The sequence below is a fragment of the Pelodiscus sinensis genome, chromosome 20 (assembly GCF_052426305.1).
Source record: "Pelodiscus sinensis isolate ZL-2025 chromosome 20, ASM5242630v1, whole genome shotgun sequence".
NCBI lineage: Eukaryota > Metazoa > Chordata > Testudines > Trionychidae > Pelodiscus > Pelodiscus sinensis.
This window is the reverse complement of record NC_143071.1, coordinates 13,114,268-13,138,909: the sequence shown is the minus strand read 5'-3', so window position 1 is coordinate 13,138,909 and position 24,642 is coordinate 13,114,268. Positions and strand designations below refer to the sequence as shown.

The 24,642-nt window shown below is 41.7% G+C and overlaps 1 protein-coding gene across 7 annotated transcripts in view; it reads left to right on the top strand.

Annotated features, from left to right (window-relative positions):
* STXBP4 (syntaxin binding protein 4) overlaps positions 1 to 24,642 on the top strand; it is a 160,635-nt gene that overhangs the window by 73,955 nt on the left and 62,038 nt on the right. For all 7 annotated transcript variants that reach the window (XM_089771845.1, XM_089771847.1, XM_089771846.1 and 4 more), the window contains 4 exons: positions 3,452 to 3,628; positions 7,519 to 7,635; positions 9,823 to 9,869; positions 17,086 to 17,219. In XM_089771845.1, coding sequence (XP_089627971.1) covers positions 3,452 to 3,628; positions 7,519 to 7,635; positions 9,823 to 9,869; positions 17,086 to 17,219 — 475 coding nt within the window. The remainder of the gene's footprint in view (positions 1 to 3,451; positions 3,629 to 7,518; positions 7,636 to 9,822; positions 9,870 to 17,085; positions 17,220 to 24,642) is intronic.

Here is a 24,642-nt window from a genome sequence, read left to right as displayed (position 1 = left end):
GTCCAATAGTGCCCTAAATTTTCAGCGCCCTACACCACTGCTTATTCTGCAAATGGGTAACGAGGGCCCTGAGTGAACCTTTGAGATACTGAGCTAAGCCTCGTAGATAAATGCTTTTATGAAGAATTTTTACTTCTGTGCCTTAATTTTAAAAGGAAAAATTATGCTGGTGGTTCTAAACTTTAATAATTATGTTATAAATGCATGCATATTGAAATGTTTTCTACATTAGTAAGATGCTAGGGAGAACTATTGCTGCTATAGGTTCCAGTGAACCACAAAGTACACTGTCTATCTTTTTGATCAGCTGTTTCTTTGGTCTAAAGCTGACATGTTGAAGGATATACTGACTCAGTTAAAAGAGCAGGCTTTCTAATGCAGATAACTGTGTTGAACTATTTAAAAACTTGCCTCTTTTTAAAAATGTATCTTTCCTTCCTCTGAGAGTAAAATACAGGACTATGTAGCACTTTAAAGACTAACAAGATGGTTTATTAGATGATGAGCTTTCGTGGGCCACACCCACTTCCTCAGATAAAATAGTGGAAGAAAATAGTCACAACCATATATACCAAAGGATACATCCAGAAATATAATTTATGCTATCATGTGCCGAAAGTGTCCGTCTGCTTTGTACATTGGACAAACGTCTCAGACACTTCGCCAAAGGATCAATGCCCACAAAACAGATATTAGACAGGATCACTTAGAAAAAACAGTTGCTTGCCATTTCAACCAGAAAGGACACTTTCTCAACGACTTAATTACCTGCATCCTGCTTCAGAAACCTTTTAAATCTGCACTTGAAAGGGAATCCTCTGAACTGTCATTCATGCTAAAATTCGACACTCTACACGTGGGTCTTAACAAAGACCCTAGCTATCTTACCCATTACAAAGATAGCTTCCCCAGTTATCACCTCTAATATCATTGTCTCACAGACATTTTACCTTTTCAGTTTACACTGACTGGTAACTGAAAAGAAACTTTGTGAGACCACAGGAAACTTGGCCACACCCATGCTAAGTGGACATCCAACTAACTAAAATCATGGCGGACCACGGATGTTGCCAGACTAGAGAGGTTCAGCCTATTGCTGATGAATAGTGCACAGCACTTTAGGATTGGAAGTGAAGAAGAGAATTGAATGCAATTGAGAAGTCCTGGAAACTTTTTGATGCAATTCTGTTATTACTATACAGGCAGTCCCCGGGTTACATGGATCCGACTTACATCGGATCCCTACTTACAAACGGGGTGAGGCAATCCTGCACTAGCTGCTTCCCCCCAGCAGACCAGGGAGACGCGAAGCTAGCGCCTCCCCCCCCCCGCTCCAGCAGACCAGGGAGACGTGGAGCGGCTTTTCTCAGCAGACACCTCAGCTTGAGAATAAAGGACTGAGGGAAGTGAGGTGTGGGAGAATAAAACTGAGCTCTGGAGAAATGTTTGGCTAGAATTTCCCCTACAATATGTACCAGTTCCGACTTACATAGAAATTCAACTTAAGAACAAACCTACAGTCCCTATCTTGTATGTAACCCAGGGACTGCCTGTACTGTTATTACCACACTAAGGTTTACACACCTTTTCTTACAAAATGTGCTGTGGGAATTTTTAACAAAAACTAAATATTGGACGACCCATTTACCTCTTCTGTCATTCAGTTTTCTCATCTGTAAAATGGCTCTAGTAAGAATAAAAGAACATTGTGAAGCTTAACTGTTTCCATAACTTTTTTGAGATAAAAGATGCTGCAGAAATTCAAAGTATTGCTAATGAAGAAAGGAGAAAATAATATACTGGGATATATTTTGCACCAGCTTTTGCCACAAAACTAGATATAGATTTTCAGTCTCTTCTTTCTCTCTGATTTATCCCCTTTGTTACATCTGTGCTTTTATAAAGCTGGGTTTCTTTTAAATTAAGAGCTAATGTATATAGCTAGGTAATTTTTGTTCTGAATAAATCACTGAACTGCCTATTTCATCTGCACATGCTATAAAAATGCTTAGGTTTAATTAGAAGCAACCCACAACAGCATGAATTTTTTATCTGAGATTGTTCATTGTGTTTGAAGGCTTGATTCAGTAGTAGACTCCATCTGTAGCTATTCACCTGTGAAGTGAACGTCAGCCAGCCACAGGGTTAATGCTAATTCCTTCCAGAAAATTTAAAAGAATTCCCTCATTGGAAACCTCAGACTATCACACTGGATGTTACAGTTTTTGTTTGCAGCACAAAAACAGTGATTCTGCCAACTTGATTGTGAATAGGGGACTGAGGGTCTGATCCAGGCCTTTCCACTAAGTTCCATGGGAGTTGGATCTGGCTCTAAGAAGGGACTCCTCTGAGAGGGCTTTGATTTTGACTGGTATCTTTGATTGTTAGATGATCAGTTTGCTCCTGGCTTCAGCCAGAAAGATAGACACAGAGCCTGATTCTTTTCTCACTGATGCTGGATTTTATATCGGTGTAACTCCATTAACTTCAGTGTAACTGTTGATTTCCACTGATGTTAGAGCAGCAGATTCGTGATTATTGGACATCTAGCTAAAATCATGCCAGACCACAGATGTTGATGGACCAGAGTGTGCTGGACTCAAGAGGTTCAACCTGTACTCAATTCACAAATTAACAGAAGTGAATGTAAATTAATATTCAGTGATAAACTTAACTGAGAATTTCCACACGTCTCTAAGTTTTGTAACTGTTATTCTTTCACAGCTGCATTTGTAAGCAGGGAATAATTTATCTGCCTTGATTTTTAAAAGTTCACAAACATTATTTGAAAAATACCATACATTTCCCCCTGCCTTCTCCTATATCTACTTTTCTCTTTTTTTCTATATCTCCTGTTATAGAAAGCTCTCCTTGAATAATTCAGGAGTAAAGAATTGAATGCAAGAACCTGAAGAAAACAAAAAGCAATGCTTTTTTAAAGGAATTTTATTTGGCTAGGACAGCAAAGTTAGTAATTCATAGAAGTAAATACTGTGGACAGATTCACTGCATTCAGGCAATAATAAAAATGCCAAATACCTATATTTAATTGGAGGCTTTCACCTGGGATGGAGATGGTGGGCCTCATTATGAGTGTCAGGCTGGTGTTAAATCACTTTTATTTCCATCGGCTTTATACCAGTGAACTCGAGCTCAGAACCCAGTTTGGTGGTCATGATTTCTCTAGTTTTTGTTAGTCTCAGTTGATGTAGAAAATATTTTTTTATTTTTGTTGAATACACTTTATTTCAATGTTAAGGGAAGGGTTATCTTACTTTATAGTTGATTACTTTTTCTTTTTTAAAACCTTCCCCCCCCCTTATTTTCACATCACAAACTTTAAGAAAGAAAAAATGGTACTCTCTAATCATCAATCCAAAATATGACTCCTATGCCAAAAGCAAGATTTTACCTAAATCAGAGAATTGTTCACTTTGATTGTAATTTATAGGAAGCCAAGGCAGCAGTGGAAGAGGCAAGAGCCCTGCGAAGTAGGATTCATCTCGCAGAAGCTGCTCAGAGGCAGGCTCGTGGAATGGAAATGGATTATGAAGAAATAATCCGCCTATTAGAGGCTGAAATTACAGAGCTGAAGGCTCAGCTCACCGATCATTCTGGCCAAAATAAAGTAAGCGGAACAGTCATCTCTCATAGTTACCATGGTTTCCTTGCTGTTGTCATGTATCCTGTTTTCATTTTCTTTTCATCTGCTCTTCTAAAGTAGGTCACTGTTTGTCTTGTATTATTCAATAACTGGAATGTGTAGTGAAGGGGCCAATGTGAAGGCTATGAGCCTTTCTTTATCTAGATATCTTTAGGCTAGAAAAACAGAAGCCAGAAGCTTATTTGGGTCATTGGTCAATATGGCACATCCCAAACATTAAAGTATGAAATGTTGAATATTTGTGTTTTCTGTTCTGTTTTAAAATGTACTAATATATGTCATATAGAAATTGAGGCAAAGAAAAATATTTTTTGTGGTTGATTAGAGCTTTCAAGGAAGTGTGAAAGACTAAAAGGTCTTTTAGATTCTAAAGCAATTTCACACAGGTTCAGTTTCAGTTTTTGCCTAGTGTCTGTTTTAAAACCGTGCAGATGTATCTTCCGTAAATGCATTTGTTGTTTATACTTGATGTGGTGTTAGTTTTTTCTAGCCTGTTTCTTAATGATATTCAAATAATAATATACAAAATACAGGATTATTCTTGAATAAATTCAAATGTACTCAAGGTAATCTTTTAAAAGATGCTAATGACATTAGTATGATCTAAAAAGATTTTCTAAAAGAAAATGGTTGTACAAATCAGCCTCCCACTCACAGCCACCATGTGATCCCCAATTGTCCATTTTTAGAGACCAATTTAGAAATAAAGTGGTTTGGGAACATTTTTAATGAACCTCTAACTGGGAATCGATTTTCATGATGACACATATTGTCCATTATTTCTTTGTATGTCCCTATTGTTAGTCTATATCCATCTGTTGTCTCTTGTCTGATACTTAAATTGTAAACTTTTTGCAACAGAGACTGTCTTTTTTATTGTATGTTTGTACAGCACCATAGGGTCCTGGTTCATGAGTAGGGCTCCCAGGTCCTACAAAATACAGATAAAACTAGTGATTATAATTGGTATTTGTGTATGTAGTTTCCTGGCTTGCCTATGGGAAATGAATATGCCCAATAATTTATAATAAGGGTGGCCTGCTGACATTTGGCCCTTTTCAGTGTGAAAATTAGTTCAATATAAAAAATAAAAACTCTTATAAGTGTTATAAAGTGCATGGACTTAATACTTCACTGGATTGAATGTTCTTCATGCTATCAGGCCCAGATTTTCAAAAGAACGCAGGTCCCATTTTAACACAAAATGAGTGTCCAGATTTTCACTTGTGATCAGCACAGTGATGCATGTTGGGTGGTAAAATCTCTTGAAAATCTGGTCACAGACATGACTGCTGAGTGCTCGAAAAGCTGGGCTTTCAAAAATCTGTCTTGGGGTCTGATCCTCCACTCACCTTGTTCGGTGGTAACACTCCCATTGATGACAACAGGTGTTAGAATCTCCTCAGGGCAGGGACTCCATTCTTGGTTGGTCCTTTTGCATTACCATGATAAATATGATAGATTTTTTTACAAAAAAATACATTGTTATAAAATGTTATGATTCCAGTTTGGTAGCCATTTACTTCCACTTTTACTTCCACTTTCTATAAGTGGTTGAGCACTCAGCAAGGCAGTAGAGACTAAGGCCCCTTAAGTAGCATACGAAGTACTCTTCTAAATTTAATTTATGCAACCAGTAGCGTAAGCAAGAGATATTGAACAGTTCACCTTGTTTCTTTAGATACAGTATATGAAGAAGAGTTTGCTCTACTTTGACTTTTGATAAAATCTGTAAGCCAGGGAAACCAAAACTGTATTTAGTAAAGCAGCAGCAGTTGGGTGTATTTTATGAAATCCTCCCTAAGTAGGCTTAGCATCTCCTTTTCCAGTAATGAACAGTGAGAGATACATTACAGAAAAGAAACTTTCTAATCAAGCAGACTTTTTGATATTCAGAATAATGGGGATCCTACCACACAAAACTGGGTGCTTTAAATAGAGATGCACTTAATAGTAACAGAGCACTTTTAGTAGTTGCAAATATTATAGTAGGTTGAATTCAGATGGTGACTAGCTTCAAGAGAAATACATCTACACAGTAATTTCAGTGTTTGTCTTTGTAGAAAGTGGGGTTTTCTTTCCCTTTTACTGGGAAGTATTTTGTTCTCTAATCCTCTGCCTAGACCACAGCTCAAGTAAACAAATATGTCCATATAAACATGGTGGCTTCCATTTCATTCAACACCACCAGAGGTCGAATCCTGTAGAGCTAAAGAGCCAGTCTCTGTTGATGGACCTGTACCAGACTCTGACCCTGTGTGGATCAGGCACAAAGGGGGACATATAACAAACACTGAATTATGGGTTACACTTGACTATGGAGAAAAATCAGAGTGGTTTAATTTTGCTCAAAGCCTGCCACAACCATTCTTTGGGATGATTACTTTTAAACTTCATACAGCGGAACCTCATTAGTTCACAAATTGATAATCCATGCAGTGTAAAATGTGCACAAATTAAGTCTTTTTCCCCATTTCTTAGCAAATATAACAAGGGAATGATTCAAAAGTTTCAGATGGGTATTAGTCTGTAACTGAAAAAATTTCAAAAATAAAGAATAGTCTTGCAGCACCTTAGAGACTAACAAAAAAATGTAGATGGCATCATGAGCTTTAGGTCTTGGGTAACTAAAGTGGTGTTGCTTTTACAAAATATGCTGTTTTATATGTTATCATTTACATTCTAAAACTAAGCTATGGACTTCAGAATAATTGAACATAGATTTTTGTTCCAGCGCCATTTGGCTTAGGCGAATAACTAGACTGCCTGAGATTTCAAGTCTAGGGCCATTTTACAAATATGTAACTGAGGGAACTGAGGTGAAAGAAAGACTAGGAGACTTGCCAAAGGTCACACTAGAAGTTTGTGGTAGGCCAGGGAAATGAATGTAAATCTCCCACATTCTAATAGTGCCCTAAAAACCAGACCATTTTTCCTCACAGATTTTTTTAACTAAAGTTCCTTATTATTTCTGTTCATTTTCCCCAGTGGGTCTTTGCTTTTGTGAGATTTTAATGCAAAAAAACAGTTTAATTCAGAGTTTAAAATCATTTTGATCCCACAATTTATCAGAAAAGGAATAGAAAACTGGCCTTCCCACCATGATCAAATCAGCATGTGGGATCCAGCATCAGGCTGATGTTGCCTTTTGTAAAAGAACAAAAAAAAGGGTGTTGTAAAAAGAGAAATGGTGAGCCTGGTTCCCAAGGACGTCCAATGACTAGCTGAATCAGAAGCATTCTAAAACTTCTCATTCAACTGTTTCACTCTCAGATCTAAAGTTAAAAGGCCTTGCAGAAAAGAGAACATGGGCTTGTCTGTAGGAACAATTAATTCACACCAACCTGGGGTGTGAAGCTATCATGCAGTAGCCAACTGTCCAGGCGGCACCTTGCTGACATCTTAATAGTTTGTTAGAGCACTTTCATCTAGTCCTGAAAGTGCTCTGATAACACACATCAGCAGGGCGTTGGTATATAGCAGGCCAGTGTCATGTACAGTCACACCTCCCTTTGCTTGCAAACTAATTGTTTATGCAAATGAGCTCTCAGTTACTTGAACATGGAGGACATAAAGAGTGCTACATTGGGGAATCTAGGAAAGCATTGAGGGGACATTAAAAACCTACAGTATATCTTAATTTATAAATTCAGAATTTATTTTAAACTTCATTTGCATTTTTAGGCCACTTATGGCCTTCAGGATCCTTTTCATAAAACAGTATTTTTCCCCGCCTTCCTGTTTCCTTTAAAATTTCCTCTTTATCGTTCACTGAAAAAGGGAGAAAAATAACAAACAGGATAAATAAAATTAAGTGTTCAAATTAATTAGTGTTGACTGAATTTCTTCCCCAGGATAGCATTCAAGATCTAAGAAAGAGAATCACTGTGCTCGACTGCCAACTGCGGAAATCAGAATTGGCTAGGAAAACCTTTGAGGTGGCCACTGAAAAATTGCTACAGTTTGTAGAGGTAATTTTTTTTCACTGTTGTCTCCAGCAGCATTGTATTTGGGAAAAGATGTGTGTTTATTATATTTGTGCCTCAAATTTATTAACTATGCATGTATTTGTAAAATTGTAGTTTGAAAAAAAATCATAGCTTTATACAACTTGCTAAAATAAGTGTTAAGGCAGAATTCCATTTAGGTATTTGATTGTTTTTGGGTGTCTAATTGTAACAAGCATTTTCTTTTTGTGCATTAAAACCTATGATCTTAGCATTTAGACTCAAATTTCTTTATCTGGAAATGTTAAAATAATGCCCATTTGCAAAATTAAGAGTCAGATACACATCAGTAAACAGAGGTTATGTTGAAAACTTAGTAAAAAACCTGAATGGTAGCTTGCTGTACACTTAATCCAACTCAGCCTGTTTTGCACCATTTTATACTGAGCCATTTACTCAGTGTTGCTGTGTCACTTTATACTAGTTAAGGATATGGTCTATGCATATATTTATTTCACATACAAGACAGATTGATAGCATGGACATATAGCTCATATACACACAACACTGATGTGCTTTAATGAATCTTGGGCAATTTGTGTTTGCCTCCCCAATATTGTGGACCTGGGTTGCCCCGGCTGTGAAAATAGGGTGATTTTTGCATGCTGTAATTTTCAGGTAGCTTAAAATTGTTATTGCTCCTTCTTGTGCTGACTACCAATAGAATAAAATCTCCCAGACTTTGTTTTTGAGTGTCAGATGTGGGAAAGGTGCAACAGACTTTTACAAAAGAGTCCCTTGGGGGAAATACGTCATTTAATGTGTTCTTTTTTTATATCTCAGCAATATACCTTATTTGTTTGAGCAATTTTACTTCCATAAAGATTGAGACATTTTTCATTTTATAATCCCTTACATAGTGGCATACCAATAGGAAAATGTTTGGTTTAGCAAATTAGCCTTTGTACGAGAAAATCCGTGGTATGGGAAATTAAGTCTGTATGAAAAGTACCATACAATATATTGTTCATATTCACATATCTCTGGATGAGATGCTATGGATGGATAAAATGAAAAATCATAAGGTTCTGTTATAAGAAAACTGAGAACCTATCTTATTCCCTGTGACTACAGCAGGGGTGGGGAAGAAGGGGCTAGCAGGCCATATCCGGCCCACCAAGCTGCTGGATCTACGGACTGCAGCCACCTTGCCGGCACCCTTACTACAAAGTAAGAGCAGCCGCTTTAAGCAGCAGGCTGCTAATTGCTATGCAGTCTGGGTAGGAAGGAGAAAGCCTTGTGTGCTGTTCCCGCCCCCTAGCAAAATCCCCAATCTCCCATTGGCCAGTTTTCCAGCTGAGAAAGTTTGCTGACAGCAGGAGCAACAAATGAAGCCTCCTCATGAGCAAAATCACATCATGGAGCAGTGCCTCCCACCCCCACCCCTACACCCCAACAGTCAGGGAGCCTGTCTCAGGTTCGTGCAAAGCTGCTGGCTGGGAGTTGCCTAAATAAACACCTCCCAGCCAGATCCTGCCTCTGGCACCCCACCTCCTCGATTCCCCCAACTGCTGCCCCAGGCCACCACCCAAACTCTCTGTATCCCCTCTCTCCACTTCCTCTAGGTCACAACTCTCTCCCAGATCCTGCACCTCCTCCTAAACTCTTCCCTCAGGCCAGAATCCTTTCCTGCACCCATATCCCCTCCCTGATCCTGCACCCCATTCCTCTGCCCCACGTCACCACCCAACCCTCTTCCCTCTCTTTCCCCCTTCTCCCAGCCCTTGCATTTCCTCCTACATCCCTCCCCCAGACCAGAACTCTCTCCTGCACGCATAACCCCTTCCTGGACCCTGCACCCAAGCCGCTGCCCCAGATCATAACCCTTCCTTCACTCAAACTCCATCTCAGACCCCACATTGCCTCCTGCATCCCAGTATTCTATCCCAAGCTCCTTTCTACATCCCACCCGCCATTCCAGACCCTGTGCCCCCTCCACAGTGGTGTGTGGCCCTGGACCAATTACCAAAATCTTGGAGTGGCCCCCCCATTCAAAATTATTGCCACCTCTGGGCTAGAGGACTACAAAGTGTGTGTATAGTTTGGAGGGAGAAGAAGATCTATAAGTAGACAAGAAAGCAACAAAAATAATGACAGGTGTCTAAAATATTAAAATATTAACTATTCATTTCTTGGATTGTTTGTCAACAGATTGTGCATGAAGTACTATCAGACTCTATCTCCTTATCAGCTTCAAGGTAAGAAAACCTAAACTTAATTTTTTAATTGACTGTAATATGGTGAAAAGACATGATATATATCAGTACATGTTGTTGTTGAAAATCTTTGTTGCAGGCCTAGAAGTGCCAAAGAATTCCTCCTAAGCCTTAGCTGTTTTCTTTCTATACTCCCATGCATTTCTGAATGCTACTTTTATGAACACTGAAAATAAAAACACAATACTGATCTTGGAGTTGAAGGTTTCGGCTACCACTTTCATTAACAATCTGAAGATAAAACCCGTATAGACACAGCCCACCTATGGGCATCTCCATGCTTGCATCAACTAAAACTGCTATGCCCCAGCTACTGCATTCTCTCTTCTTCTTTCCCCATGCAAAAGTAAGTTTGCTGCTTCTTGCCTATTTCCAGAACCAGTTAGCATCATCACTCTGAGTGCCACCAACATCTGTCTAATTCTGTTTCTTCTGATTTTCCTTACTTAGTAGACATTGCTGTTCTATTTTCAGAATGAAAATGTTTCGAATAAAAAGTATTTAGCTGTAGGAGAAGTGACAGTGGAGCCAAAAACAATACTGCTTTGCATGTTGGCGGCTTTGTCTCAGGTTTGACAAATACAATTCCCTTCTGACTTTGCTCCTGCTCCCACAGAAGCCAATGGAAAACGTCCCATTGTCTTCATTTGGAGCAGGATTAGTCTGCCTGTTTATAGTCTTGTTGGAACCTTGTGAATTAGCAGAGCTGTCCTCAGGCAAACAATAGTATTGTAATGTAAGCAATCTATTAAACATTTAGATAAAATATGCTTTCTGTGGCAGCAGAAAAGTTCCATGCAGGAAAGTCTTTTGGAAAGTTATCTCATGACCTAGAAATGCAGACTGTCCACTGTTTGTTGTAACTGGATTACCTACCGTCTGTCATTTGTGAAGATTAGAAACACCACTTGAATTTAAAGAAGAATTAAAACATCCTTTCTTTTCATTTGCTGGTTCACAGTGTCTCATTTCTTGCAAACACTAATGTCACTGATGGAGATGGTCTCAAAAGGCATCTTGAACACAGTGAAACTATATTAACCATGTGTTATGCTTTTGGGTGTGAAAAATCCTAGTATATTTCCACTATGGTGCCTTTTTCATTGCTTCCTAGTTATTAACATGTGCACATTCATTGTTGTCATTCTTTCTCATTTGTAATGCAACATGCCTCTACTATTACTACTAGGTTGAGTCAAAATGCTGATGATTCTTGTACTGGTTTTATACTGGCATAAGGAATTTTTATTATGGGCAACTAATGCTAATTTTAGATGTGTGAGATCAGAATCAGATCCTTTTTTATAGACTCCTGAAATAACAAGGCGAACGTCCAAACTACCAAGCTTGATATTTCAAAATAGTGGGCTTGTTATTTTGAAATAATAATTTCTTCATCGAGTAGTGTCCCCGAAGGTGCTCCACTCGAGGTGCTGGGCTTGTCCCAGCACCGCACACTGGAGGATTTTCACTAGCAGTAACCCCCACCAGACCGCACATGCATGACTGCTGCCTCACGCCGCTCAGCTGAGTGCGGTCCGGTCTTGTCAGTTTCCTTCCACCCGTCCGTGGCCGCAGACGGAGTTAGGTTATGCTTCCCCTCCTGTCTGAGGAGAAAGGGAGATTAGTTTAGTTCAGATTGTTCTTATTTTTTCTTATCGTTATTAGCAGGGCTCAATAAATCACTGAATCTACTCACTGAGATAGATTTCAGCCAGTCGCCCCATTCACCGGTGGCACGAGCATGCGCATTGTGGGTCTTGCGCATGCGCAGTGTGGGACTGGTGAGTAGGTTTCACCACCGTTTGTCAAGCCCTGGTTATTAGTGTTAGTGTAGTTGTTCTCCCTAATTGTAGTCCCGTTCAGTTTTAAAAGGGGGGGGAAGCCTTTTTTTCCCCGTGTTGAGTTAAGTTGCCGCTGACCAAAATTAAGGACTATGCCAGGATCACCTGGTTTTAAAAAGTGTACCCAGTGCCAGGATGCCATGGGTACTCAGATGGGTACTCCCGGTGCATTAAGTGTCTCGGGGATGGACATGTGCTAAGCTGACGGCACGCGCCTGGTGGGACCGAGAGCTAAGATTGAGGGTCCTCTTATTTAACCAAACCCTCCAGACACCGGGGTGCCTGAGTCACTCTCCATTGAAGCGCATAAGGATTACCTCACACAAGAGACCCCCCCCCCACAGGGCTCTGAAGACCGTGGTCAAGCTGAGCAGCGGAGACAGACCAGAATCCCGTGGAGAAGTCAGGCAAGGGCCATAGTTCCTCGGCCCCAACCGTAGCCCACTGCAAGGACTCTACCCTGGCACCCGCAAAAGGCTCACGGGCAGAGTCGGTGCCAGCAACGTCTCCAAAGGCCGTTCTGAAGCCGGCAATGGCCACCCCGGCACCAGCATTTCCTGCACATGTGTGGATGAGCACAGCTGTGCCGGCACCCGCAACAGCGGTGCTGGCATCGTCTTCTTCTGATGCTTCGCTCTCCCCGATGCCGGAGGCACCGGCACCAGAGTTGGCGCCGCAGGAGGGCACCGTTCCTGTGCAGCTCTCGGCACTGACATTGCCTCCACTTGTCCTGCAGCCAGCTATTCCAGCGACACCGAGCCTCCAGCCAATCAACAACCAGACTATGGAGGCTGCTTTGTTGCCTGCCAGTACGTTGCAGTCGGCACCGTTGTTTCCCCTCAAGTCCTCGGTGCCGACCAAAGCGCAGCACAAGTTAATATTAGCATTGGACCACTGCTGTGTACTCACCACAAGTGGAGCACCCTTGGGGACACTACTTGACGAAGAAGAGAGAGTTACTCACCCTGTGCAGTAATGTCTGTTCTTCGAGATGTGTGTTCCCATGGATGCTCCGTTTCCCACCCTCCTCCCTGCTTCGGAGCTTCTGTTTATCTCTTTTCAGATGCTTCCGGTTGGGAGGAAACTGACAAGACCGGACCCTGCTCAGCTGAGTTGTGCAAGGCAGCAGTCGCACATGCGTGGTCCGGTGGGGGCTAGTGATAGTGAAAATCCTCCGGTCTGCGATGCCGGGATGAGCCCAGCACCTCAAGTAGAGCACCCACGGGGGGACACATCTCGAAGAACAGACGTTACTGCACAGGATGAGTAACTCTCTCTTCTGCTTGTGAAGAGGAATACGCTTATTTTGAAATAATTATTTCAGGAGTTATTATTTTGAAATAACCTGGTAATGTAGACATAGCCCAAGAGTTTCTGCAACACAAAGCACCTGCTTAGGCATTTTATAATCTTTATCCTTCTGCCTAGCTAATCCCTCTAAAAGAGTGGATGTCCTCAACAATCCTAATACCTCAAGAGCAAAATGAAGATGAACCATTCTAAAAAGGAGAAATGCCACATTATGACTAACTTCCAGCTACTTAACCAACTTTGTCTGTCTAGTGCAGAGTTTCTCAATTTTTTTTTATAAAATACCCCTTTTTCAAAAAAAAAATTATAAGTACCCTCAGTACCTATAGATTTTGGACACACAAAAATTTTTTCTACCATTGCAACACCTTTGTTTAAAGAACTTAATCGTAGCTGGGCAGGCAATGAAATTTTGGGTGTAATAAGTACAAATAATAAAGTACCGTAAAACTTAAAAGAAAAATTCAGTTTTCTCCAAATTTCAGTTGTGTTGACGTACCCCCCAGACTTCTCTCAAGTACCCCTAAGGGTACTCGTACCACTGGTTGAGAAACACTGGTCTAGTGTATCTGGCTATCTTGGAACAAGTGCTATTCAGAGATCAGTGTTGGGGGGAGGGGGTGTGGATGCTTTCAGCCTAATATTTTTTTGTTTAAACTCATTGTAGTCATTATTTGCAAAGACAAAGGTAATTCCAGTGTAGAGATAAAAGTTAACTCAGCTCTCAGACATACGTAAATTATTACCCATGCTGCAATGTCTGTCACAGAACTGGGTGAAGTTCAATTTTGGATCAACACAATCTAAAATTTATTGAAATTTCCAAGTGTCAGGTTGTCTCTTTCCAAGCTACTGAAAGAGCTTTCAATTCAAAAGAACAAAAGGCCCCGCCCCATGTTTCACTCTGAAGCTCATCAACTATATACATGGATAAATCTATTTTGTAATCTCTAAGGGCATGTCTACACTGTATTCCTCTTTCGACAGAGGAATGCAAATGCAGACGAGCGAAATTGCAAATGAAGTATGGATTTGAATTTCCCGTGCTTCATTTGCATAATCGCATCCAGCCACTTTTTCGAAATACCCTGTTTAGAAAAAAAAATGCTGTCTAGACACAGTTATTTAGAAAGAAAACCCTTCTTTCAAAATAACCCTTACTCCTTATAAAATGAGGTTTAAGGGTTATTTTGAAAAAAGGGCTTTGTTTCGAAATAACCACATCTAGACTGCATTTCTTTTCTCAAAATAGGGTATTTTGAAAAAGCAGACAGACGTGATTATGCAAATGAAGCATGGGTAAGTCAAATCCACACTTCATTTGCAATTTTGCTCGTTTGCATTTGCATTCCTCTCTCGAAAGAGGAATGCAGTATAGACGTACTCTCAACCCCTCGTAGATAGATGCTTTTGTAAACCGTATTAATTAGTAATTAATAGCACATTTCCAGAGATAGAGCCCCTGAAACTATTAAGAAATTATCTGAATTTGGATTTCCTGGAGACCCAAACCTTTTAATAAGGATTTTTTTCTCTTCAACATTTTCTTTCACCAGATGTTGCTTTTGCTACAAAGAAAGAAGCATTCAAGCCTGTAATCAGGGAAACCATGTTTATCTAAACTTTATGAAAGTGAATTGAATTACTTTAATTAAAAAATGCTGCAGATCAGATGCATTGAACAGGATTTAGAGCAGTCTTTGACCTCTTAAAATACCAATATAATTCTATCCTGTTTCACAGAGCAGGTTTTTCCTTGTTCATATTCAATAATAAATGGTAAATAGAACCCTATTCTGCAAAGCTTATTCAGGAAAAAAATCCTAGTAAAGTTAAATCTGTTTAACTGAAATTATTGGTGGTTTTGTATCATTGACAGTTGAAAGATGAAGCTCTCAGACTCAGAATTTGTTAAGTAGCAAACAAATTCTACCTTTATGTACTTATGCACTAATCCCAGTCAGGGCTAACAGTGACAGCAACATTTTATTCTTTACAAAGGTGGCATACCCCCGTTTTCATAGGCGACTCAGAAGGAGAAGCCAGTAGAATCTTTGGGTGAGTGTAACACACTGCTGGGGTTATCCAGAGCTGTAAACCACTGTGTTAACTCACTGCTCAGCAAAACTGAGTTTGCCAGAGATTAGGCTGCATGTCAGTCCCCTGCCTTACCATTCTGTCTTCCTCACCAGTCAAACTCCTCAAGGATCTGCCAATCCAAACCTTCCGTAGCAGATAGCAGTCAGTGAACTCAAGATCCAGATGTCTTCAGAGTTGTTTCTCTGTAATGCAGAGCCCCTGTCACAGAAGATAAAGACAAAATACATTACCATTTATTAACTGAGTAAACATACCCTTCCCTTCAAACGCAGCACTAAGTCAGACAGTTTATAGTAAAAATAAAACACAGGCATTTAACTAAAAGGCATGAGTTAAGTGATGCAACATAAAAGGGATAAAGGTAGAAATGGCTACAAGCAAATAAAAATATGCATCTAATTGACTAAAACTTAATCTAGCAAAATAGAGTCTCTGTACAAGATGGTTTTTCTCCTCCAAGGCTCTTTTCTGACTTTTACTGATCGGGATCAGAAGATCACATTTTATAGTTCCTTTGTCTCCTAAGGTGAAGGATAATGCAGTTTTTTGCTTTCTCTTTTATAGTCCAGTGAACCTTTGAACTGTATTCTTCTGAAGGGTATAATACAGCTAGATAAAGTGTATTAGTTCATATTGAGTAAAGGAGTGATGGATCTGGGGGATAAGGGTCCATTCTGATTCCTATCCCACTACATGCAAGTTGATCTGTTCCTCCAACCTCCAGTATTCATATGACTAACCAATTGACTATGATTGCTCCTGGATTGAGACTTCAGCCTTTCCTTCGTCTGAGGAAAAAAACTTGTATTACCAAGTTCCCACTTGTCTGATTTGAACACATTTTAGTCCTGTATTTCCAGCACAACTGTGTGCTCTTTTGTGGGTTTACCACACTATGCAAGAATATTAATGATCAGCATGTTACTAGTTTTCCAATGAGACCTTACACTGCATCTCTTAGATATAGATTACTAGAACATGTACCTAGCTGTGCTTGGTCCTTAACTCGATTTTTGTTTTTTTAAAAAATAATATGAAAACGTACATGCTTCATTTAAATCATTGTTTTGGAGTGAGGCTGACCATGAGAGAGGGATTTAGTACTCAGGCTGCCCTGCAGAGAGGGAGGACTACCCAAGCCCTCTCTCACCACAGAAGCTTTGGGCCAGTGTGAAGCACCTCTCCATGGCTGCTGCAGCTCACGCAGGCATAGCTGGGGGAAGGGCGTGCATGTCCCCTGGCTGGGGCAGGTCCAGGTTTGTCTGCCCCCTGTGCTTCCCTTCCAGAGTAAGAAATACAGCAAACTGTGCACTTTCCCCTTGCTCCCTGACAAAGGGGAACAGCCAGCGATGTTCCTGTATGAATTGGGGAAGGGGGAGGCTTGGGGCAAGGGTAATCCTGGACTGGTAGGGGGCACACCCCCATCCAGCCCCTTTTCCCTGCTTGGTCATTCTGTCTCTTTTTTCTGTTTTATGAGAAGCAATCCCATTCCAGGCACATCCCATTTTCCTGGCACAACCAAACCCTTACTTTGCTTTACGATATGATAAGAAGAACCTGCATACTGAATTTGGTAATCCTTGCTCTTACTGTTTGGGAGGAGTTCTTCAATAATCAGACAGACAATCAGACAGCTTCACAGATGCACTCTCAAATATATAGTAGATGACATTAGTGAGGTGGGGTACTCTGACCTGTTCTCCTGAAACTCACTGCTAGATGCTAGGGAGCCTTTTGCCCTCTAACATCGGGGTACTGTTAGGGTGACAGTAAGTCTCCTGCATTTGATAGCATAATTTTTTTTCTTGTTGTTAGTAGAATAAGATTTAAAAAAATCAAGAGATGTGTTCAGCAAAAAGAATGCCTGCCTTATTTTATTAAAAGGAACATTTTCCCTTGTAATCTTACATAGATGTGATCTCTTTGCTGTGTGTTCCTTCCAGTGACCAGAGAGCCACATTATCTACCAAAACACTCCTTGCACGACTGGGAAGGAATGGCCGTACTGTCACAGCAGCCCTTTCATCAGAAGCCAAAGATCTTACTAAATCTGTCCGTGCCATTCTGGAAGTAGATTGTGAGTATAAGTTCTATTTCCCACTTCCTAGCACAGCCTTTTTACTGGCAATTCAGTATGGAATATTTCAGCAGTTATCAACTGAATAATAAACCTATCATTCATTACTGTAGGTTTATCAGAAGAGAGAACATTTGAGCGTAACTGCCTCTAGGAAAATTCTCAGTGAAAACTGCTGCAGTAATTCAGATAGTTGTAGCATTAACACTTATTATAGGATCATAAGCTGGAAGGGTGATTTCTATTCATGATTTCCCATGTTTATTGTTAGCCCTTATCAAGGCATCTTTGTTATTATGCCGAAACCCGTATTTCATATTGTAGCTAGTCTACATTTTGGTTGTGGTTCCAGGAATACACTAATTATACTGTCTGGTGATAGGAAGTAAAAGGGACCCTCTAACAAGTATGTCTCCTATACCCTGCTTTAAATTAAACCACCTTTTAACACCATAAGCCTGTTGGTCCTGATTGTTTTATCAACTGCACTGCTATAAATTGATATACATAATTGTCAAAAGAATTATTGTAATGTAAAACTGAAGTGAAAGGAGAATCAGATACAATATAAACATAAAAGAAAAATTATATTCGAGCAGAAAACTGTGCTTTTTCTTTGACCAAAATGAGATTTGATTTTTTTTCCATATTATTATATTATTTTATAGTTGAAATGATCTATTTTTTCAGAGTGGACTAGAAAGAATGTTGTGGTAATGAGCATTGACCAGTATTCTATTACAACTGGCTGATAGAAAAGGCTGCCAGCCCATAGTTTTCAAATGCTACGAATCAGTTTAGGATAGCAGTCATTTCAGAAGAAAAGTTATATACTAATGATAAAATGTGAAAATCCTGGAGTCTTTTCCAGTATGTTTAATACCTTAGTTCATGATTAACTCTCCTGATTCAAGGAACTGGAATTGCAAATGAATACAGAGTTTGGGTGGCAAAGACAAGGTATTTGATGACAGAGCTGACTACGTCACGCTTTCCAATTACAATTTATGAAGAAGTCATCAAGGACTACAGTCCTGTTTCTCATTTACACTAAAGACCTCTTTACACTGCTCTGGCATTGCAGAAGTCTTCTTCAGAGACAGCATGATATAATTAGGTGAAAATATTGATTTAGATCTGTGTACAAGGAGCACATATCACAGCGCAAAGGAGCAAAAAATATCTTGATGCCTGTGTCTTTTATTCAGTCTTTTCTCTCCTCCTTACACTCTGCACCAGGCGTAAAGAGGGGGGTGGCACTTACAGGTTTCCCTGAGCAGAGGGAGTCATCAAGAGCTGGTTAGGTCAGCTTTATAGCTACTTTTTAATCATCAGAGCAGCACAGAGCCTGTAGTAGAGGCCAGGTCCTGGCTAAGATTGGAGAGTCAGGAACCTCTTGCATAGCAGTCCCAACCCTGCTGCTGATTTGCTGTGAGACCTCTGCCTTATTTTCCCCTTTTCTAAAATGAAACTAATTCCTGCCATACATGTGGGTCCCCCCAAGGACTAATTAGTTGTTTGTACAGGACTTTGAACCTGTAAAGTGTGATATGGGTGTGATGCATTTGATCACAAAGGTCCCCAAAAGGTCCCCACAACCTGACACACAGTTTGCTGATTATTCCACTGAACCTGCCTACCTGCCCTCTCAGGAACCCCACCCCCCTGACCCACTGGGCCAGAAGTTCTGGTCTTCCCCAGCAAAGGCACAGGATTGGGGTAACAACTCCCCTGTTACCCGCACAAATTTCTCTGTCCCTTCCACACTTTAGGGACACACACCTTTACCCAATTCCTAGAGCTCAAGCTGCAACCCTGTTAATTTAAACACCCACCCGTATCCAATTTCTAGGGCATAGGGCTTAACTTCCTGTGAGTTTGCAGGATCTGTTGCCACTGAAAGAGCCTAACACAGTAATATTCTTATTCTCTATTTTTTGACAATTCCCAAGCAAGAAGAATACACATGCTAAGCACACAGTGTCATGCTCACCAATCCTGATAAAGGCAGACAGACTTCCCCTGTTGGTCAGGCAAGGTCAGTCTCTCTGGATTTTAACTGCTGCACGTTACGGTGATGTAGAGGAATGCTGGCAGTTGTGGTCTTAGGCTGTGTCTTAGTCGTGAGTTCTTCTTCCAGTTCTTCCCTCCTTCTTGATGTTCCTTTCTTCCTTTCCTCTTTCCTTGTCTTCTTTTCCCTTTTTTCCTCTTTTCCCTTTTCTTCTGGTCTTCTTGGACCCCAGTTTATATAGTGAAACTTGAGTCCTGTTTAGCTATACTTTAACCATTTCTTTAAGTATAATTTTACTAACCAGTCATAACATACGATAATAGAATAACCTAACCAATCATACCCCACCACCTTAGTTGATTTACACCTAGCAAAATTAATTATACAGTACAGAAACAGTTACAAACCAGAGAGAACTCACACAGACAAACAATAGGAAAGTGAGGACAACAATCATAGAATGAGGATTCCACAACCTCAACTACTGATAAAAAGTGTCTTGCCAGATTAAATGCTGTTAACTAAGTTTTCTCCACCCATCTTGATATCTGTTTCTTTACCTGGGGCAGTGGGTGCAATTAGAACAGGATCTCTTTCTCACAGCCTGATGTGACACTATTTTAATGCAATTTAGATGGCATGTGACTTAAAGCTTTATACCTAATGGCTGCTGCTCTTCAGTCTGGTTGCAGAGGAAGGCTTTAGTTTAGGCCTTCCAATGTGGCTATAGAAAAACCTTATTGTTACACTCCAACAGAATAACACTGATGCTGACAACAGCTCAACTCTAGGGACTTAATAACACTTGGGAACACAACCCTTAAAAGGGACCAAAACCCCAAATAAATCCATCTTACTCTGTATAAAAGTCTTACACAGAGAACACTCATAAGGCTTGCTTTAGAATCATAGAATCCTATGGCTGGAAGAGACCTCAGGAGGTCATAGAGTCTAGCCCCCTGCCCAAAGCAGGACCAACCCCAACTAAAACATCCCAGCCAGGACTTTGTCAAGCTGAGACTTAAAAACCTCTAGGAATGGAGATTCCACCCGCTCCCTACGTAACCCATTCCAGAGCTTCACCACCCTGCTAGTGAAAGTTTTTCCTAATATCCAACCTAGACCTCCCCCACTGTGACTTGATACCATTGCTCCTTGTTCTGCCATCCATCACTACTGAGAACAGCCTCTCTCCATCCTCTTTGGAACCTCCCTTCAGAAAGTTGACAGTGAAAGAGAGAGATTCACAGCTGTGGTTCCTCCTCCTCCCCAAGGTAACAATTATTTACACTGGGCTTGATAATAAACAGCAGTTATTTTATTAAGTATAAAAGTAGAATTTAAGTGGTGATTGCAAGTGAAAACAGACAGATCAAAGCAAGTTACTAATAAAAATAAACAAAACAGATCAGCTAATCCTAATACACTGAGAGATCATTACAGATCATAATTCTCATTTAATCCTTATTCCAAGTAAAATCCTTCAAGGCCAGTGGTCACCAACCAGTAGATCAGGATCTACTGGTAGATCTTGGAGCCTCTGACAGGTGATCCTGACTGGTTTGGCCAGGAGGCTATCATGCACAGCACTTAGAACATAACATAAGAACGGCCGTACTGGGTCAGACTAAAGGTCCATCTCGCCCAGTAGCTTGTCTGCCGACAGTGGCCAACACCAGGTGCCCCAGAGAGGGTGGGCCGAAGACAATGATCAAGCAATTTGTCTCCTGCCATCTCTCCGCTCTCTGACAAAAAGAGGCCAGGGACACCATTTCTATCCCTGGCTAATAGCCTTTTATGGACCTAACTTCCATGAAATTACCTAGCTTCTCTTTAAACTCTGTTATAGTCCTAGCCTTCACAGCCTCCTCTAGCAAGGAGTTCCACGGGTTGACTACACGCTGTGTGAAGAAGAACTTTCTTTTATTAGTTTTAAACCTGCTATTAACTTCATTTGATGTCCTCTAGTTCTTCTATCATGGGAACTAATAAATAACTTTTCTTTATTCTCCCTCTCCATGCCACTCATGATTTTATAGACCTCTTATCATATCTCCCCTCAGTCTCCTCTTTTCTAAACTGAAAAGTCCCAGTCGTTTTAACCTCTCTTCATATGGGACCCGTTCCAAACCCCTAAGCGTTTTAGTTGCCCTTTTCTGAACCCTTTCCAAGGCCAAAATATATTTTTTGAGGTGAGGAGACCACATCTTTACACATTATTCAAGATGTGGGCGTACCATAGTTTTATACAGGGGCAGTAAGATATTCTGTGTCTTATTTTCTGTCCCTTTCTTAATAATTCCCAGCATCCTATTTGCCTTTTTGACCGCCGCTGCACACTGTGGAAGTTTTCAGAGAACTGTCCACGATAACTCCAAGATCTCTTTCCTGATTTGTCATAGCCAAATTAGCCCCCATCATACTGTACGTATAGTTGGGGTTATTTTTCCCAATGTGCATTACTTTACACTTATCCACCTTAAATTTCATTTGCCATTTTGTTGCCCAGTCACTCAGTTTGGTGAGATCTTTTTGGAGTCCCTCACAGTCTGCTTCTGTCTTGACTATCCTAAACAGTTTGGTATCATCCGCAAACTTTACCACCTCACTGCTTACCCCTTTCTCCAGATCATTTATGAATAAGTTGAACAGGATTTGTCCCAGGACTGACCCTTGGGGGACACCACTAGTTACCCCTCTCCATTCTGAAAATTTACCATTTATTCCTATCCTTTGTTTCCTGTCTTTTAACCAGTTCTCAGTCCATGAAAGGACCTTTCCTCTTATCCCATGACAAAGTAATTTACACAAGAGCCTTTGGTGAGGGACCTTGTCAAAGGCTTTCTGAAAATCTAAGTATATTATATCTACTGGATCCACCTTGTCTGCATGTTTGTTAATCCCTTCAAAGAACTCTAATTCCGTGGTCACCAACCCGTCGATCGCGATCAACTGGTCGATCGTGAGGCCTCGACCAGTCGATCGCGAGGCATTTGGGCACTCCCACCCTCCATTTTTCCCCCACCCCCAAGAAGCCCCACTACCTACCTCCTAGTGTAGTGCCAGCTTCCTGCAGGGTGGACGAAAGTCCTGTCTGAAGCGCGTGTCACTTCCGGAGGATCCGGAAGTGTATGGGCTGCTCCCCTCCCACAGCTCTGTTGCGTGCTGGGGGAGGGGGCGTCGGCCCTGGAGGAGGAGTGCTGGAGAGGTGAGTTGAGCGCAGGGGTTTTCCTGCACCATGGGAGCGAGGGTCGGCCCCAGGGTTTGGCCATGCTGCGGGAGGGGAGGGGATTGGTTGGGCCAGGCTGCGCCGTGGGAGGGGGTTTGGCCCTGGGGCAGGCACCCGCAGGGGTTGGCTGCACTGCAGGAGTGTTGTGGGGGGATGGCCGGGCCAGGCTGCGCCTTGGGAGGGGGATTTGGCCCTGGGGCAGGTGCCCGCAGGGGTTGGCTGCGCTGTGGGAGTGGAGTGGGGGGGTTGGCCGTGCCATGGGAGGGGGGTTTGGCCCCAGGGCAGGTGCCTGCAGGGGTTTCCCGTGCTCCGGGGGGGGGGGGTTGGCCACGCCGCGGGAGGGGGGTATGGTCCTGGGACAGGTATCTGCGACGGTTTGGCCCTGCCGCGGAGGGGGGAGGGGTTGTCCCCGAGGCAGGCTCCCTCGGGGGTTTGGCCCCACCATGGGGTGAGGGTTTGTCCCTGGGGCAGGCACATGTGGGGTTTCCCTGCTTTGTTGGGGGGTAGGGCCTGGAGGAGGCATGTGCTGGCTTCCCTGGGGGGGGGGGAGGGAGAATCCTGGGAGGAGGCAGATGCAGGAGACACTCTGTTGCCACTGGCACCCCACCCCCTGTCCGCACTCCCCGCTCCCCAGATCCCACTCCCCTGTCCCCAGCTACAGAACTCTGTCCTTATTCCCGTCCCCACTCCCTGAACTCTGTCTCCACTGGCACTCTGTCCCCTGCTGCAGAACCCTGTCCTTTGCCCTCCCAGCACCCTGTTCCCTCTCCCCTGCTCCTAGCTGCAGAACTCTGTCCCTACAAAATGTATCATTATAAATGCTTCATTTTAGATTTAAATAGCAAGAATAAAAAACAGACCATTTATTTCATAACTATAAACACATGATTTTAATTTTATATATCGCATAATTTAGAAATAAACTGTTTATGAGTGTGTGTAATTAAGGGCTGGGGATAGCAAGTGATGGACAGGAGGAGAATAGAGAGGGGGAGGTTAAAGGAAGGGGCGGGGCGGTAGATCTTCACCTGTTCTGAGATTTAAAAAGTGATCTCCGGTTTAAAAAGGGTGGAGACCACTGTTCAAGGCAGAACTGATCTTTTTCTCTGGCCTGGGTCTAACAGCTCCATGAGTATTCTCTTGGAGTTTTTTGTTTTCAGGTTTTTTCATGTGTATTCTCTTAGGGTATGTCTACACTACCACCCTAGTTTGAACTAGGGTGGTTAATGTAGTCATACAGAGTTGCAGATGAAGCCCGGGATTTGAATTTCCTGGGCATCATTTGCATGAAGCCGAGCGCCACCATTTTTAAATGTCTGCTAGTGCACGGACTAGCACTTCCTAGTCCGAACTACCGTTACTCCTCGTGAAACGAGTTGGCCTTTTAAATGGCCTTCCCACCATAAGAGTATGTCTACACTACCATCGTGAAATGAGGAGTAACGGTAGTTCGGACTAGGAAGCCTAGTCCGAACTACCTAGTCCGTGCCGCGTGTAGCCGTGTGGCACGGAGTCCACACTAGCGGACATTTAAAAATGGCGGCGCCCGGCTTTATGCAAATGATGCCCGGGAAATTCAAATCCCGGGCTTCATTTGCAAATCCGTATGACTACATTAACCACCCTAGTTCGAACTAGGGTGGTAGTGTAGACATACCCTTACGGTGGGAAGGCCATTTAAAAGGCCAACTGAAAACAACATTTATTGCTTCCCATTGCTTAAATAGAATTTTCCCCGGGTGCGAACCCTTTGTTTTATCTCTCCATCCCCCTGGAAAAATATCACCTTCAAGATAGATTCCAGCACTAGGTGGCATGGTCACATGTCTTTGTAGGACCAACCACAGTTTAGGCTTACAAGAAAAGAAAAGCCTTTCACAGAATGTTATCTTGAGCACCAGGCTAGTAAGCCCCTTAGCACCACTAACAGCTTTCACTAGAAATTCTAAATAAAAAAGCAGGTTTATACTTCATATTTCTAACTTCACATACAAAAATATACATGCACACAAATAGAATATACATATTCAGAGGCTCACAGGCTCTTGAATGACCGGTTACTAAACCTGTTTTGCATAAAGCATATTTGAGTTATGCATATTCATATTCAAAAACATATTTCCATAAAAATATGAAGGTACAGTGTCACAATAGATACAATTTTCCAATATGGGAAAGGCCAG